Source organism: Chiroxiphia lanceolata, chromosome 1 (genome assembly GCF_009829145.1).
Source record: "Chiroxiphia lanceolata isolate bChiLan1 chromosome 1, bChiLan1.pri, whole genome shotgun sequence".
Taxonomy (NCBI): domain Eukaryota; kingdom Metazoa; phylum Chordata; class Aves; order Passeriformes; family Pipridae; genus Chiroxiphia; species Chiroxiphia lanceolata.
The window spans coordinates 111595122-111613032 of NC_045637.1; the positions used below are offsets into that span (position 1 = coordinate 111595122).

At 37.9% G+C, this 17911-nt stretch overlaps 1 protein-coding gene and 1 long non-coding RNA gene across 2 annotated transcripts in view; one reads left to right on the forward strand and one right to left on the reverse strand.

Annotated features, from left to right (window-relative positions):
• LOC116799766 overlaps positions 1 to 17911 on the forward strand; it is a 21788-nt gene continuing 3877 nt past the window's right edge. The window contains exons 1-3 of the long non-coding RNA XR_004361117.1: positions 1 to 135; positions 3142 to 3295; positions 17227 to 17290. This is a non-coding gene — a long non-coding RNA (uncharacterized LOC116799766). The remainder of the gene's footprint in view (positions 136 to 3141; positions 3296 to 17226; positions 17291 to 17911) is intronic.
• LOC116799752 (prostatic acid phosphatase-like) overlaps positions 15380 to 17911 on the reverse strand; it is a 20375-nt gene continuing 17843 nt past the window's right edge. The window contains exons 11-12 of the mRNA XM_032713107.1: positions 17173 to 17342; positions 15380 to 16292 (exon numbers count right to left, since the gene is read on the reverse strand). Of these exons, the coding sequence (XP_032568998.1) occupies positions 16174 to 16292; positions 17173 to 17342 (289 nt within the window). The 3' untranslated portion in view covers positions 15380 to 16173. The remainder of the gene's footprint in view (positions 16293 to 17172; positions 17343 to 17911) is intronic.

Below are 17911 nucleotides of genomic sequence, written 5' to 3' on the forward strand. Positions count from 1 at the left end.
TGTACGCATCTGAAAAAGCTCTGTACACATATTTTCAGTGGAAACCTTGATAAAATACGACAGTGAAAATTTCCATATACTTGGTTCATCATGGGGACACTTCAGTTTAGGTAAACTTACCTAAGCCTGCTTAAGGTAAACTGCTCTTTGAAATATCTGGCTCTTGGGAACCAGTTTGTGACAGAAGGTACTGCAGATGTCCCAGTCAATATTTCCTTCCACTGTTGACCCATAGCCCATGCAGTGGCATGGTCTGAAACACGCAGAGGCATTCAAGAAGGAGTAGACTGTGAGAAAGACAAGGGGCCAATGCAAAATAGAAGTTGGAACATAGGAAAAGAAGGCCAGAACTGCAAAGCAGGTGCTAGCTGAGGCTGATGTGGTAGGAGTGGGTTTTGCATTTGGGAATCATGGGATGGACAAAGATCTTGAACAGCTGAGAGAGAAAAGTGGTGATCAGTCAGCTTTGACAGGTTAGACCTGAGAACTGGGAAGATAGGAAGCACTGTGAGGCTACGATTTTGGAAAATTTTACTATTAACAGAACAAGTACCTATGTAGGGAGAAGAGGACTTCTCCAGAAGACTGATACAGACAACTGACAGAAGAGGGAAAGCAAAAGGAGAAGAGTAAGGAAATACCTTGAAATACCTAGACCTGGCATAGAGAAACACTGTTAATGATACAAGTAGCTGAGAAGAAGGACTGGGAATGTCTAGAGAAGGAGACAGGGACTGAACTGAGGAATAGAAGCTGAATCAACACAGGGTGCTAGGAAGAATCAAATGTAGAAGAAAAGGGCAGGAGAAAGGGTTTAACAGAGCAGCAGGCTGAAAAAGACAGGACAAAGGAGGCAGCACACAATAGTCAGCTAAACTAGGACCCACGATTTCTGCAGGATAACTCAGGCTGAGAAAACTATTGCTCATAGTTTTCATTTAATATCCCTTTAGGGGATGCCAACTTAATTCTGGTTTTAGTTACTGTTAATATTCTTGTCAGAGATCTGTGTTGCAGATCTAGATGTGATATATGATATAATCCCACATCATAATTATGTAGAGTCTTAAAATAAACCCGGAGAATTATACATTTACACACATAAACAACTATGCAATATTGTCATTGTAAAACCAAAAGTATTTAAGAGTTAAAAAATTCCAGAAGATTAGGATTGCCTTTGCAAATAGTTGCTTGCTTATGTACAATATTTTTCCATGGGAACTTTGCCTTATCTACTCCAGAAGATGAAAGGACTCATTGAATACACATGCATGCTATACTGTCTTCTATTCACATTGCTCAGTTTGCTGGCCCAAGATTTATTTAGTGTATACTATACCAACTCTATTATTCAAGCCTCAGATTTACTCATTTCCATATTGACATTTCTGTGGCATTCTTCAGTACACTGAGTGCTCTAGGAGCATGAATTAATTTATTTTCACAACATCCTTCTGCTTCTAATATTTGACTAGTTGAAAGTACATTAATGTTTCTTTTTCTGTATAGTCTTGTGTATAATGTCCAAATATCCCAGCACAACCTTTAAAAATTATGCATTTTTTTAACAAAAACACACTTGTCCTCTAAAAAAAAAGGCAGCAAAATTGATATTTCCTTATCTCTTTTTATGGACAGGAGAACCAAAACAGATGACAGGGTACCTTGCAGGCTTCTTCAACTTCTTGATCTATGTGACAGTGTGTCATGCCATGTTTTACATATCTTACATATTTAAGAACATGCTCCAATCTTATGAAATTCCTGTACTTAAGACATGGAATTGTCAATTTCTTTGTCAATTTATTTGTTACAGTTTGATGCTTATTGAAAGGGCTAAGTTAAATTCAAATGCTAGCTCAGGACTAGGAATGCTACTAATTTGAGAAACTGGACATTGACAGAGTGGCCAAGATTTATGTTCAGCAATTAGTGTAACAAAAAAGAAAAAAAATCCAAAAAAAGTGATTCTGAACACTGAAATATTTCAGGAGCAGAGTGAATTAGTAGGACAGTAGGAAAATTCAGTCATAGGAATGTTTTGGTAGAACTACTCAGAATCACAGTGTTATTCCTTGAATGTATCTATAGCTGCAGTGCCTTCCAGGTATTTAAGTTTGGTCATCTAAATCAAAATGACCTCTGAAAACCAAACAACAGGTTCTCTCCTTATGCAATACAGCTTTCATCAGCAAGAGTTATGAAGAAGTCACTTACATATTCTTGACTCCCCACTGCAACCTGTACAGCATGTAGAGGAAAAGTAAGTATTAATTCTCTGATTCCCTAGCCTGGGGACAAATCCCAGAATCAGAAATGAGTGAGATTACAATGCCCAACAGAAATAATTGGGGACAAAGTAACAAAGGAATTTTTTACCTTGCCCACAGTGCCTCAGAGAGTCAGAAAAGTCTTACTGTTTTCAGAGAGTAAGAATGTTCTTGAGAATATCCGGTCTTTCTACCATCAAAAATTGTCCATGAAACACAGAGAAGAACAGAGGAGATTATAATGACATAACTTGAAGGCCAAGCCTTTGAAATCATAGCCATGTGAGAAAGAATGTGAATCAGAAGGATTCTTTCTTTCATTTTTTTTTTTTTTTTAAAAACCTTCCCATAGTCCAGTGGTATGCTTTTTACCATTTAGAATGGCTGTGGTAGCTGAGAAATGCAGACTAACCATTTATGAATGATACATCTGCAAGGTGGTTTTGCAAAAGCGAAAAGAACATTTTATGGCCTGATAATATTCCTGAACTCTAATTCTTCTGTGAGTAGATCACTACTAATATCAGCAGCAGCAATGAAAAGGCTTCTGGCTGAAAGATCAAATTTTCATAAAATGTGGAAATTGTATTGTTTTTATAACAATTTAATCTCAAGCGTTATCTGTGTACTGGTGAGAGACCCCCACTACCAACAATAGCTTAATTCCCTATATGCAGGATCCACAAGCAGAACACATCTTTATGATGGATTTTAAAAAAATGTTTTTTGGTTTTATAAAAGTTCAATTAAACAACATAATTTAATAATAAAACAAAGAATGTAATTATCTGTTTACTGGCAGTCAGGAAGTCCACATCAGTTCAAAAGCTATTTCGCTGAGCTGTGTTCAACTTCTCAAAACTTTCAGTTGTTTCGTTATGAGATTTCACCAGACACCCCTGGCTCCAGGACCATGGCACAGAAAATGGGGTGCCCAACACCTGCTGCTTTGCACATTTTGGATGCTGCTGCTTAATATATACCCCTGCTCTTCGCAGAAACTGTTTACAACCATTTCAAAGGTTAGTATAGCCTTGTGTGTATGTGGTTTGTAGTATACACTTCTTACTATACACAGCTTAACTGAAGCTGCTCTCTCCCTACCCCTGTCCTTTTTTGCCATGGAAAACTGAAAATTAACTGTAGTGATTTTGCTTTCACCTCACTTCAGTCAGAATGCCTAAAAATCATCAGCAATGGTATTTTAGACTATATTCCTATGTGTTAGCTTTACATCTTGGTGTAACTTCCTGCTGCAAAGAATGGTACACAAAGCCCTGGTTGTCCCTGCATGGCAGAGCTGGCATGTCACACACTGATGGCAGAAGGTGCATCTGATTTAATTGGTATTTAAACCTGAAACTCCTGATAGAGACAGAAAAAGCCTTGATCCTGGGAGCTGTGCCTCCCCTCGATGCAGACAGATCTCAGATCTGAAAGGTCATGGACAATTACCCTACCCAGTCCTTGACTCAGAATCTCCAAATAGCAACCAACATAAGGCAGGCTCTCCTTTTCCCTCTGACAACTTCCAGGACTTGATTTCAGTGAAATACTAGAGTCCTTGACAATCACTGTTTGTGTTGTGATTTCAGCATAATGCTGCATCACTCTTCTAAATAAATATCCAGTGTAATGTCAAATATCTACAAATAAGTAATTCTGGTATTAAAACATTAAAGCCTCCTGCCATCTCAGACTGTTGGATGGACCAGAACCTGTAGGTCAGGGCAGGCAGCTGCCAAGTCTCCTTGGTACTACAGGGGAAACAAGCTCCAGCTGGCACACAAGTCACTGACCTCCTTGTCCCCGTAGCACCAAGGAGACCCAGAGCAAGCAGGATCCAGACAAACAGAGGTGAGTGGCTGCTGACATTTGGGGAATGCACTGAGGAGGCTTTTTGCTGAACCTTGGACCTGATCATTCATCTTGGCAGGAAAAGACAGCAGATTAAGATACTGTTTTTGGCACGTGAATCATTGTTGGTGCACCTGCAAATAATGACATGGTGGAGCCCATGGAGAAAAATAAAATTATTGAACCCATGTAAGTGGGCTCATTGGTATTCCCTATAGGCATATTCTCACCCTCATTTTTCACAGGCAAGAAGTTTGGTCATTTATGTGAGAAATGTATTAAATTCTCTGTGCAATACTAGTGATCACTAGTGCTGGTCTGAATGAGGGTGGGGCATATTACTAGGCAACACACCCTCTCTTTGGAAGAAGGCTTTGAAGAGATGGGCACAGATGCTTATGAAGCTGGGGTGATGAGTTATTTGCAGTGGTAATCAGATTACATCCATGTTAGCAACAGAAGGAGAATGTAGCATTATACTGCAATAATGCTAAACAGCATTGCAAACATGGGACATAGAGAAGCTAATAGTTTGCCTTTCCCTTGTTATTGAATGACATCTACAGTGTAAGAATTCTGGACACAGTGAGTCATAAAAAAAGCATCGGTCAGCATGGTTTTCAGGCTCTTTCCTGTTTCCTGTAATAAGCAGAAGCAGTGATTTGGAAATTTCTGTTTTCTTTTGAGTTGGTAGATATTTTTTCTTAGGTCTTTACAGTTTCACCTTCATTTTCCTCATGCTGTTACTGGTTTCGTTTTTCTCAATATGACGGAATCAAGGATTCCCTTACCTATTTCTCAGTATTGCAGAGATACTGGTATTTCAGCTTCCAGTGATGAAAGAGTATTTCATCTTTAATATCCAGATCACTGGGTCATTTGGCTGAATTAATGGAAAACAGAAGTAGATGAGTCTGAGCAAGCACAAGAAGCAAGGCAGAAATACATGCAGCAAGTTAACACTCCTTCTAACATCCATTTCAGGCAGTATATTATCCATATTATCTTCCCACACTTTTTGCTTTGCTTTGACATAGATCGTGACCATCAAATGGTATATGAGGCATATGCTGTAGTTTTTAAGCATAAGCATATGGATACTTACGTAACCATATTTAGTGCTAGTTTGTTTTTTGGCCAAATTTCCCTGAACTTCTACTGTCCCATTTTTAGTGTATGGCAGAGAGGCATGTAAGAAAAGAAACTTGAATATATCCTTATTTACACCTCTTAATTTATGGAAAAATAAGAAGTTATTATTGTATTATACTAATAAAACAGTTTGGATTATATGAATTAATCAGTTGTTTGAGAAATTACTTAACAGTGAACTGAAATTAGCTAGTGTGCTTATTTAATTAGTGGGTTAGCAAGTAAGTGCTATCCTCTTGAGGGGAGGGTATACTAAGTTTAAAAATGCTTGAACTGTCTCTCAATTGAGGTGATGTTATAGCAGCAATGAAAAGGACTATATTCTCTATCCTACAAGCTCAGAATTCTTTTGTTTCTGCTTTTAGTCCAAATTCCATTTTGAAAAGAGGAATATCTCCCACTATTAGAATGTCAAGAATAAAATTCATGCATATATAAACCAATTTCATAGTTGTTCAAGCTTTTCACCAATACTTTTCCCCCACAATCTGCAAAAACAAGTGATTTGTTAGCAAAAAAGGCACTAAGCCTTTTTTGAACTGAACATGTTCAAACTGAATCTTTTATGAAGAGGTAATTATTTGCATAACACCAGATATGCTGATTAATTACTTCAATGTGCATCTTATGATCTGAAGTGACCTGACCCTTACAAGAAAATGTTTCTATGCAGAAATCAGATTGAAGTAAATAAGGTATACAGCATATTTTTTATAGAAATAGCCTAAAACTGAATTGTTAGTTCATTGTATTTGAATAAACTAAGCATTTTGGTAGTCCTTGAGAGAAAATGTAGTATTTTATTTATTTATCTTCTGTTCTTTTCTTATGTAAAAGTGGCTAGCAATTATGTCTTTGTATAAAACTTGTTTTTCTCTCTGACCAGTGCTTAGAGATCTGGTGCACTCAGTTTTTTAGGAACACTAATATAGCTTTTGACAGAAGCACAAAATGATGACTCAGCACACGGCAGATAAAAGACAAACTGTTCAGTTTGGCCCTAAATTTATTTTAGTTCAACCAGTAAACAGAGGCACAGCATGGACTTTGCTGATTAAAAGAAAAACTAAAAAAAGCCTGAAGCTGTGTTTGAGAATGTTGCAAATTGTAACAAGCTTATCACATAGGATTCTGTTTCCTTTTATTTTCAGGTCCTGAGGTAGCTACTGGCTTCAGGCATCCTTATACATACATATATACATATATATATACATATACATATACATATATATATATATATAAAACTGTTTCATTCTGGATTGGTTTTAGGTTTTTTTCCCTTGGAGGATTTATTTCTTCCTCTCAAGGTCCTAGAGAGACTTAATAGCCCTGCCCAAAATTTGAGATATTTGCAGCTTACTATGTTGTTCCTTGTTTCACTGCTTATGTCCTTTCTATCTAGGCAGACCTACCTCTGCAAGCCTTTGCTTATTCAAGTGCTCTTGGTGTGAGTGATCAGTCAATGGAACTCTGCATGTGTGATGAGTAAGCACACAGGTGAGGATTTCCAGGAAGTGGCTGCAAGTATATTGCATATCTTCACATTCTCTTCACTATTTTTGATCTCGTATGTACTTTTTTTGTCTGTTCTTCATGTGTTGAGCGTACTTCAAGCAGCATTGCTCTGTACTACAGAAGGCAACACAAAGTCAGTAACCAGTTTCTGATCATTAACTTCAGCTACCTCAAGAAATGCCTTTTTTTAGTGTGATTACTACTATTAAAAGCAGTATAAATTTATTGCAACAATAAACTGGCTTTTATTATATCATAATTTTCAGTAGTTACACTAGTACAAGATCTCAAAGGAAAATTTGGAGGTGGGAATTTCCTTGCCATGAGTCATTTCTCAAGTTACTACAGTCATATCCATTAACAGCTTGAGGGTTTAGAATTTTTATGTTCTAGATTTTCCCAAAATTAGAAAACTACAAAGTTTCAAGCTTGCTGGGCCCGAAACAGCTGTTTCTAGAATAAGCATGTTGTTCACTGATTTCTGATGGAAAGCTTGTAGCTGTGTGTGGCAACAGCATCTGACTTCAGATGACAAAACGCTGAAAAATCCCCAGCTGAAATTCGTGCAGCCAGACTGAGTGGTCAGATATGATGGGTTAGATCAGTCATTGTAATCACCAAGAAGTGAGAAAATGCTGGTGGAAAGTCTAGTCAGCATGGAAATTTAATATAGCACAGATAAGCTTGGAATCAACAGCTGCACTGATCAAAGATGTTTTTTCTCTGGTTTTCCATTTGTGGGTTCTGTTGTACTAGCTGACTACAGGAGTTAAGCACAGATTAAAATGAACACAGGCTAAGAGGAGGTCAGAAAAACATAATTATCCTCTGAAGTTTTGCCATTGAATATGACTGAAGTTCTTATCTGTGAAAAAAAGTCACTGAGCCAAGTGTAGTGAAGTCTGCTATTTTCTGAGGCAGCAAGATCTCTTCTTTTGACATTAACTTACCTATCAACTTCCTGCACATGTTTTCTGGAAGAAAATTGTTAGTAATATCTTTTCTACTCCTTTAAAAAAGAAGTTAGTTCTGGAAGGGCAGAACTGGCCTCTTAACATCCAAGATAAATTTGGCTCCAGATTCGGAGGCATCAAAGTGGGCTGGATCCCATTTAAAACAAGTTTTCTTGTGATTTAGGTGGGAAGCTGCAAACACCGAGAGCTTGTCTAGGCAGTAGGTGGCAGACTGCTCCCAGTAATCTGCAGGAAGTTGTGACTCAGCCTTTCTTCGTGCCGACCGGGCTGTAGCTTAAGGTGATGTGAAGAGAGATGTAAAGATGGAGAGATTCCTAGGGTTCAAGAAGTCTACCTGCTTTCATAGAGCATGCCGGGGATTCTCCGATCAGCAGTTGCCAGGAGAGGGGATGTTGCTTCTACACGCCCCGTATTATCAGTTCCTAAAGTAACTGTGGCAGTTTACCCTGCCCTGCAGCAGCTGGGTGACCTTGGTCTTGTTTTGAAATACTTGCCGCTGTTGATACCGAGTTAACACTCTTATGGCTTTGACATCTCTACAAATTATTATGCTTGTAGGTTTGTCGCTACTCAGAAATCCCTCTTAACTCCAGATACCTCAAGAAGTTTTTTAACCAAAATAGAGTTTAGCACATGGAATTATATGTCTGAGGATGCCTATAGATACACCAAGGCCTCCAATGATCTCTGCATACACAAAATACCTTCTCTACAGTACCCAAAAAGCTGTCCAGTCTTTTGACAAAGCCTTTTTGTTTTTTTTCTTTTCTTTTTTTCTTTTTTTCTTTTTTTTTTTGTTTTGGTGCTTGCTTTCCCTAGATGATGCTAACCTGGAAGAAATCTACTTCTCTCTTTAGAGCAGATTGTATTTCAAATTTAAATTCCTCTTAAGGAGTTTCCCCAATGCCCTGCTGCTAATAATTAATGCACATAAGGAAATACTTTACCCCTTAGCTTTTGTCTCTTATGTTTCATTGCAAGAGAAGCTTGTGGTGCTTACATAAACTGTTTTTCGCATCGTGCTTGTTTCTCATGCCACTATTTTGCTGCCAAATACTCTATCTAGTGTGTATCAAGACATTTCCTTCCTGCCTAGGACTAGGTTCTTGTATCAAAAAACCACACAACACAATGGTTTGTAAACACTTGGTGGAGCTGCCCATCCACTATGCAAAAATATTGGATTTGATTTATGGAATGATATGCTTAGCATTCACCAGATTATCTAAACCTGGTTTTGTCACCAGAGAAGATTTAAAAGCAAAAGAATCTATAAACATAGATTTTCATAATAGGAAAAGCATCATAAAAGTACCAAATAACCAAACATTATGGAATTTACATTTTTATTAAGATTATGCTTATTTTAACTGCTTCTGTATTTAAGATAACTTTTGAAACTGATCCTTTAGTCTCTGCTAGTGGTTAGTGGGACATAACATGAGTATGCAGAAGCATAGTTCTTTTGGTTTTTCTTTCCTGCTCAGGCTATTTAACATTTCTACTGCATGCTTTGGTTAGACTAACATTATGCCATCAGTCTTCAAGATGCTTTCTCTTGCATCTATCTTTATTAAAACATGATGGAATTACTTTACAAGTTACACATGATGAAACATATAGATTGTCCTTTCTCAAGAAAAAAAAAAAGAAAAAAAAGGCTTTGTCAAAAGACTGGATCTCAGAGTGTCTTTTTTGTTTGCTGTGTTAACTTGCTGTCAGTTTTACATCAACTGCTTAGCATATAAATGAAAGACTGCTTTGAGAATTGCTTTGAGAATGGGATATTGCCCAGCTGTGCACAGTTCTCCTCCTTCCTCCCTCAAATATACTCTTTCAGACTTAGGGAAAATCATGAGTGGTCCTGTCACAGTAACACTTACTAGGGCTCAATGAACATGTAAGCACATGGTGGGAGACAAAAGCATCTCCAAGAAGAGAAAGAACAGCTTCAGGACCATCTCAACCATTTCTTGACAGAAGAGCTCATTTTCAAAATTGTTAGATTTTATTATTAGAAACCTCCCCAAACCATACTATTCTATGACCATTCCTATAGCAGTTCCAGTTTTCTTAGAATTTCCTCTGAACACTGAAGTTGAGTATGGTGATTAAAATGAAGAGTTGAGGGGATTAAAGACTCATTTTGTTCACATCTATGGCCAAATATCTTCAGTGGTTAAAAGATGTAAAAGTAAGCTTATACCACTCACTGTAGTTTAGTATCTTTGTTGTCCTTCACCTCCATCCTATCAGTAGTTTAGAGGTGAGAACAAATACAAGAGAAGACAACTCAATACATGTGCTGGACATAGGCTAACTACACATAGTATGGCTTAATATTACCTTTCTTTGCTGACTTCTTCTTTCCAAGATTCAAGTGAACTGAGTGAATTGAAAGTTAGGCCTGCATTTGTTAAAAGGAGATTTCTGTATACTTATTTGAAGAGTCTTTGAGACTACAGTGTTTTTTGATCCACATCTTCCTTTATTAAGAAGAGTCTGTTGTGCATAACTGGATTGATAAGACTCTCTTCCACCAGAATATTACAGAGGATACACAAGATTCTCATGAAGGGCTGCTTATACCAGTGGCAAATGGTCTCATCTATATACAAGTTTAACATGCTATGTCTGAATTGTTCATTTGACTGCCCTGGAGGAGGTGGCCCATTCTGTAAAAGTATTTCTGTATATGTATTCTAATTAAACAAGTGAAGAAACTGTTGTACAACAAGCAGTAATTTACTAATCACATCCATTTTAATCTTGAGTGCCTGTGGTTCAAAGATTCTGAAAAAGAATCTGCCTTCAGATCTGCTTCAGCTCTTGCTGCTTTCTGAAGAGCAGACAGGAGATACTTTGAGAATACCTTGGAGTGGAGAGAATGAAGGAGCTCCACTTCCAAGAATTACTGGAAATTACCTCAGACAGCTCAATAGTTGTGGGGATTACAGAATTTTGCTAGTTTTCCTGTAATTATTTATCCAAATGCTGTCACGACTCGTATTTTAGAGAATGCAGGACATATGCTTACCTATTTTGGCCTTGAGTTACAGGTTTTTCAGTTCATATATATTTTCATTCTCATCTTCCTAAGGATAAAACTTTATGATCATTCTGCATTTTGCAGCTTTTCTTTTCATAGTTTATAGAGTAGATAAGTTAGCAGAATTTCTATCTGCTCTGAAATCAAGGGCTCCCTATAGGAACAGAGCAAGAGATTTAGCTGCTGTAAACAAAGCACAGAGAAATTACCTTTTTTGACATGGACATGACTCCAGCTAAATATACAGAGAGATGGAGCCAGGACAATTTTGGTTTGCCTATATCTACTTCGAACTGATAAATTGTGTCTTTCATCTCTCTACAAATATTTTAAAAGGTACTGGAAGGTCGATCTGCCGGATGGAAAAAATTGACAATGTACTGTTAGTCTCAGGAGAGGAAGTAGTGTCATTCTGCTAAGAGAAATTACAGAAATTAGCACAACAGGACTTGGTCTTTTTAACTGTCTTTCCAATTGCACCTGATCTCCTAGACATGGTATTGCAGGTCTTGCCAGTGCTATTATGCTTTTGGAGGTGAAGTTGCCTAGTCATAGAAGAGACCATGTAATGTAATAGTTCAAGTGATGTGCTTTTATTTCAATAGCAACTCATGTTTATTTATTTGAGTATTAGTACTCGGCATCTTCTGATGAACAAGCATTATTGTCTAAATTAATAAAGTTAGCTGTTAATAGGTAAACTTCCATCTTTCATCAACATCTTTGTAAGAAATGCTATACAATCCTAAGCAGTATTGCTGACAGCACCTCAACATGGATTTGTATGGGCCAGCCTCTACCCATCCATTTCAAATTCCAGCATGGTAAATCATTATTATTCTTCGTAGAGTAGAAGTTTTAGCATTTTTTTATTTGTGGAGAAAAATTTAGAAATATAACTGTTGTCTTTTGGAGTTTAATCCAAACTTAAGAATTTTTGAACTAAATAGATTTTCCTTTTTTTCCCCCAAATACAATGCATATGTTATTCTGCTTTCTGTATCTTACCACATTTAAGAAAATGTATTTAAGTGAGAAGAAATATTATCATTTGGATCAAATTACATTATAGGTACAAATGACTATGAGTGGTCCAGGGTGAGCCAATGTTATTCTGGAAGTCAGATGGCTATACTGTGCTAACCCAATGTGTGCAATATTCAGGCCTGTGAATAAATAAGTTCCAGAACAAAATCAACTCAGTAAGAGGAGGTAGTTGCTGACTGAGCTGAAAAGTGCTCCGTGTGCACTACTGTCTACCATATGCACCAGAGAACCCTCCTGCAGAGCTTCTAGTTATTACTGTAATTATTGTAGAGACGGATGATGTCACTGCTAGAGGGCAAACTGAAGAGCTTGATGTCATCAAAGTTAGCATTATTCATGTCAAAACAACAGTGCTCTAAAAATCTGTTCTTACAGAAGCAACAAACCTGAACATTCACTTTTGTTTGGAAACTCTAGATATACTGAAAGCTCCATTGTTTTTTAGTCAAATACAATTGCAAATGTTGAATCATTTCTTTAATGTACTTTATTGCAGTGCTACAAGTTGCTTGGACACAAGATTTTTTTTTTAATCCCAAACAGTCTGCAGATTATACTAAGCAAATTGTAAATATGGCTGAAAAATTAGAAAAGCAAGAAACTTGTTTGGCATATACAACCTTTTACTCCACTGGAGAAATTTTACTTTATTTAATCACAGCAAGACAAAATGCCTTTACTATAAGTGAGATTCAGGGCCTACTTTACTAATGTATTATTTCTTTAATATACCTTCATTTATTCTGAAGTTACATCATCTAAACCTGTCCATTACATTTGGTGTAACTTGTGTTCACTGAATCCTTTCTAAAAGTGCATGGACATTTTCAAGTACGACTATCTGTTAACAAAAAGTTGTCCCTACAACAAAATTCCTTCATGACAGCTTCTGAGCAGCTAGCATTGCCTCGTCTTCTGAAACTCTGTGTTACAGCTCAGGCTTGAGTAATATAAGCCACAAAAGGTATTTCAGACACTTCACATTTTACTTTCTGTCTGAATGTACTTCTTTTTGTAAGAAGTAATCTTGGAAAAAACATGCCTCATTCTGCTTCTTGTGGAGTGCAACTGATTGAGTTTCTGATATCTCAAAACCAGTTCTTACTGCCTGTTATCAGTGAATGATACATCCTCACTCTTCAAGCATCTGACCGCCTCTAATAAAAGACATAATCTATCCTCAAGTGGGTACCCGCAGCATTGTGGCCATGGTAATACAGAGCTCAGCACTGGGTAACCGCTGAGTAACCACACACATACACACACACACACAGAGTAACCACACACACACACACACACTGAGTAACCACACACACACACACACACTGAGTAACCACACACACACACACACACACACACACACCCCCTCACCCACCCACCCACACTGAGTAACCACACACACACACACACACACACACACTGAGTAACCACCCACCCACCCACACTGAGTAACCACAGACATACACACACACACACACACACACACACACACACACACACACACACACACACACACATATATATTCAGGAGCCGGGATGGGTTTTGCAGTTTGTTCCGAACTTTTCCCCACTGTGAGTACAGTGCTAATGGTAATGAAGCCAGCTCAGGCATGTTTCCTAGAGCAGCTGTAATACTTTTGACTGCAATATGGACAGTCCTTTAAGTTTTTGCATGAGAATCAGAACTATTAGTTATAAGCTGAAGCTTGTGCATCTAAACCATCTGATTTAGGGACAGCCTTTCATCTCTTTCACAGCTTTGCCCTAGATTGTTATACAATAAAACATCCTCACCATGTAAGAATCAAATCCATTGGTTGATTATGGTATTTCCCAAAATAAATAAAATGGATATGTCATGGATACTGCTAAAAGCTTTTTACTGAGTGGAAAATAGTGTTTCAAAAGGTGGACACTTCAGTAGCCAAAGTTACCACAGGAAAATGCAATGTTTGGGAGGTGCTATGTTCCCTCAAGCCTTTGTTATTCTGTTTGATTTATGCTATTTAATATCACTACATATAACTACTTCACATTTTAGACGTGTCTACAGCTGTAATATTGAGGGCTGATCTCTAGATCAGTGGTAGCTAACCCAGGCTTTGGAGCTCCAAGTTACAACCCACAGAGTGTGAGTGAGCATCAGTCCAGATGCAATGTATTCACGTTGCTGTGATGCTTTGCCTGAGCCAAACAGCTCCATCTCTCAGCTTTCTCTAGACTTGTGCATCTCAACAGGAAACATTAGCTTGAGCACATTAGCTTGAACTCATTGTATCTGTTGGGCTGAACCTGCTGTTGGCACCTGTTTGTATAGTTGTCTTGACTTTTGAAAAGACTTCTCTGTGGTAATGGAATTCACAGTATCATCTTCAGGACTACAGGATATAAAAGTCTTGATTCAGCCCTTGAAACATATGATGATAAGCAGGATTTTATACAGCAATATTAGTGCTTATTATCATGGCTGGGCTTCGCGGACGAAGATTTGGGAAGGCTTTATCCACATTTGTTACAGGCATGTTGGTGACTTATGAGGCCAATACGTGACAGACATATCCGACTGCAAAAGGCACAACAGAAAGACTCCTTAGATGGTGTATTCCGCAAGACACGGTTCTTCCTGCGTTGCCTTTTCTCCTCGAGAGTGATCCTGCGTGTGTTCTCAAAGGCATCAGCAGCGTTATAGATGCTGTGTCTCCAGGCCTCCCGGTTTGAGGCCAGAGTAGACCAGTTCTGTTGATCAATATGGCCAAGGCTGAGATGTTGTTTCAGGGAGTCCTTCTATCTTTTCTTCGGGGCTCCTCTCTTGCAGCAGCCAGTGGCAAGTTCACCATAGAGCAAGATCTTAGGGAGGAGGTGGTCCTTCATCCTGGAGACGTGCCCTGCCCAATGCAGCTGTGTTCTCATCAGCATGGCCTCTACACTTGTGACTGCTACTTGCTCAAGAACAGATGTATTGGTCACATAATCTGACCAGTGGATGTTTAAGATTGTACGGAGGCAGCGCTGATGGAAGCGTTCTAGGAGACGCAGGTGGTGGCGGTAGATGACCCATGATTCGGAACCATACAAGAGAGTAGACAACACTATGGCTTTGTAAACACTGATCTTGGTGCTTTTCTTCAAGTGTTTATTACGCCATACTCTTTTGTGGAGTTTTCTGATAGCACTGTATGCCTTTGCCAGTGCTTATTATACTAGTTTATGATACTAGAGAGCAGTTATGGAAACGTTCCCTGCCATTAGGAGCTTATAATCTAAACAAAATATATTGCACAGAATACAAAAAGCAGAATCATTGTTTTCTTACTTCAGTGCATGTCTTGCAAACATACAGGAATTTAAGCAGAGCAGGGAGTTAAATGAATTACTGTAGATTAAAATTAAAGATGATGACAAGTGTGATAGCTTGAGGAGTTATTGTAAGAGTGGCTCAAAAGAATAAAATTATGGACAGGACCTGAAGCAGGACAGAGAACAGAGACATTGTAGAAAAGTTGCAGGGCAAAGGATCATTAATGACTTAGAGCTCAGAAAAACAGGAAATCAGTGTAGTGGCAGAAAATAGATTTTAATGTATTTACTTATCCTTATTACTGAAGTTGTGGACACTGACCAAGATGCTGTTGCACTAAGCTTTTTACTTGATGCCTGGATGTGTGACAGAGATTATTCCATTTTCTACTAATTTCAGTGAGAGCTATAGTAGTGTTAACTCCTTTAAAAAGCAGGCTGAAGACTTTTATTAGCTGAAGGCCAAGGTCAAATCGCATTGATAGATTTGCGTGAATAAATGCAGAAATAGTATGTCCATGTGCTGGTATGAATCTTTTTCATACAGTGATTGCAGCTTCTGCTCACTAAAAACATTTTCCTGTGTATCAACAAAATATTCATTTATAAGAAGTAAAGAAAATATTACAGACTGCGATTTTGAAGAAAGACTTGTTGAGCAGCGAAGGGCTAAATGGTAATAGACAATATTAAAAAAAAAAAAGTATAGGCAATAGCATCCTTTCACCCTACCCATTGATATAAGATTGATTAATAGTAGTAGAAAACCTAAAGATATAAATTAAAGTGATTCCATCCATCCAGTAATTCTTAACAATTACATATTACTACAGTATTTCTCACTGAAGTTGTTTAGAATTTTAGGAGCTAGGCCACAGATACCTCAGCTCTTCATATTTATTGAATATGCTTTGGAGATTAATTGGACCAGAGCAAACTGATGGATATCAGCAACTTCAAGTATTGTTCAATGTCTAGCTCCTCTCTCTTTTGTTTCTGTACCTCCCCTTTAAATGTCTTGATAATTGCTTCTGCGCCTGCAGCGTCCATAATGATAAAGGAGGTAGAGCAGTACAAGGTTAAAAATGAACAACAAGCCAACAGCAACATCAAATCCGATAAAAATATCTGTGAAGGACAAACAACAAAGGAAAAGGGAGTTAAATGAAAGACATATGTGTATAATTTTAGATGCAGACATAAAAGTCTAATTACAAATATGTACAATGGAAATATAGTATGTTTTGTTCGTATTTCTGGCAACATCACATTTTCTGACACATGCAACGTAAGAACATGTACTTCAATCCTAGAAATACATAGATAGCTTCCTGTGCATGGGCAAATCTTAATTCTAGGTTTCCACAGGGTAAGAGGAGAAAAAAAAGAATTTCATCAGGGATCAGCAAAATATGAATATAGGCGGGAAGGAGGAAATACTGTGACTATGGAAAAGTCTTCTCATTCTTCCAGGCAATAATATTTGGGTGGGAAGAGATTATCAGCTCTCAGCTGTTGGCTGAGGCAAATAGCCACTATATTTGCATGGATTAGCTGCACTCCATACAGCTGAGGTTAAGTTATCCTCAATACATAGTACATGTGCAAGAAATACAGATGCACCACTCTGTGCATTTGCAAGCTAGTTTTGCTTTGCATCTACGGAAGGTCTGATGCATCCAAGATACACAGGACCCTTACATAGCACCCACACCCATAATTCTCTTGGACATTTGCAACAAGCAGAGCTCTAGTTTTGACCGTGGCCTTTAGGCAGCTCCTTACATGAGTATGTTCAAAATAGCACTGCCTTCACACTGGTGGGCAAGTCTACTCTTCACATTTTTAGAGAAATTTAATTTCTGTTGACCTCCCTTCTCCATAGTAAATCTGGCCCTCATTTGTTAAAGGGAAATCTGTCTATTGTGTGAAAGGTACAAAGTTTGAAGCCATTGATACAATTTCTGCCTCCATGTCTTATGTGGAAAATACAGAACTGTTACACTACCTTTCACATTGTCTTTCTTCCCACATTCTTTTGACCAATTTTCTGTTATCACAGGAGAAACTAGTTCAGCAAACTTCTCAAGTGGACAAGAAGAGGTGCATCCTGGCAAAGTGAGCAGGTAAGGATCCTTTGAAGTGTCATTCCTATAATGCATTTCGATGCTATATCGCCTGATTAACAACATTGAAAAGTTTTTTAAAAAATGTTCTTAAATAGAAGATTTCCTATTTGGAGACAGCATGTTGGAAATAGGCTCTAACATCCTACTCTAGAACCTGTTCTTCAAGAATGGAGGCTTTGTGAAAAACATCTGCAAAGCCCACTTTGCTGAAGCTGGTTATATTGCTGCACAGATCACCAGTCAGCTGAAAATGTCCTTCAGAAGGCTCCTTGAATGGCAACAGCACCAGGTTCTTCTAAGCCAATTGGTTTGCCTTGGGATTTATGAAAAGTCTTGGAAATGTTCTTGCTACCGTTTGAAGAATCAGGAAAATTTATTTTATCATTTACTTCTATCTGATAAGGCTTGTTTTCCTCTTCTTCCTGTTTTTCAAAGCACACACATAGATGCACATCCAGCAAATGTGTTTTTTCTTAGTTTTAGTATAACTTTGTGCCTATGGACTGCTCACTGACATATCCGTTTAGATCAAAATTGTATCTCCTCACAATATTTGAGAGGAAAACGATTTTGGGGAAGGGGGAAACAAATTCCAAACACTTCTTGTTCTTGCATAGA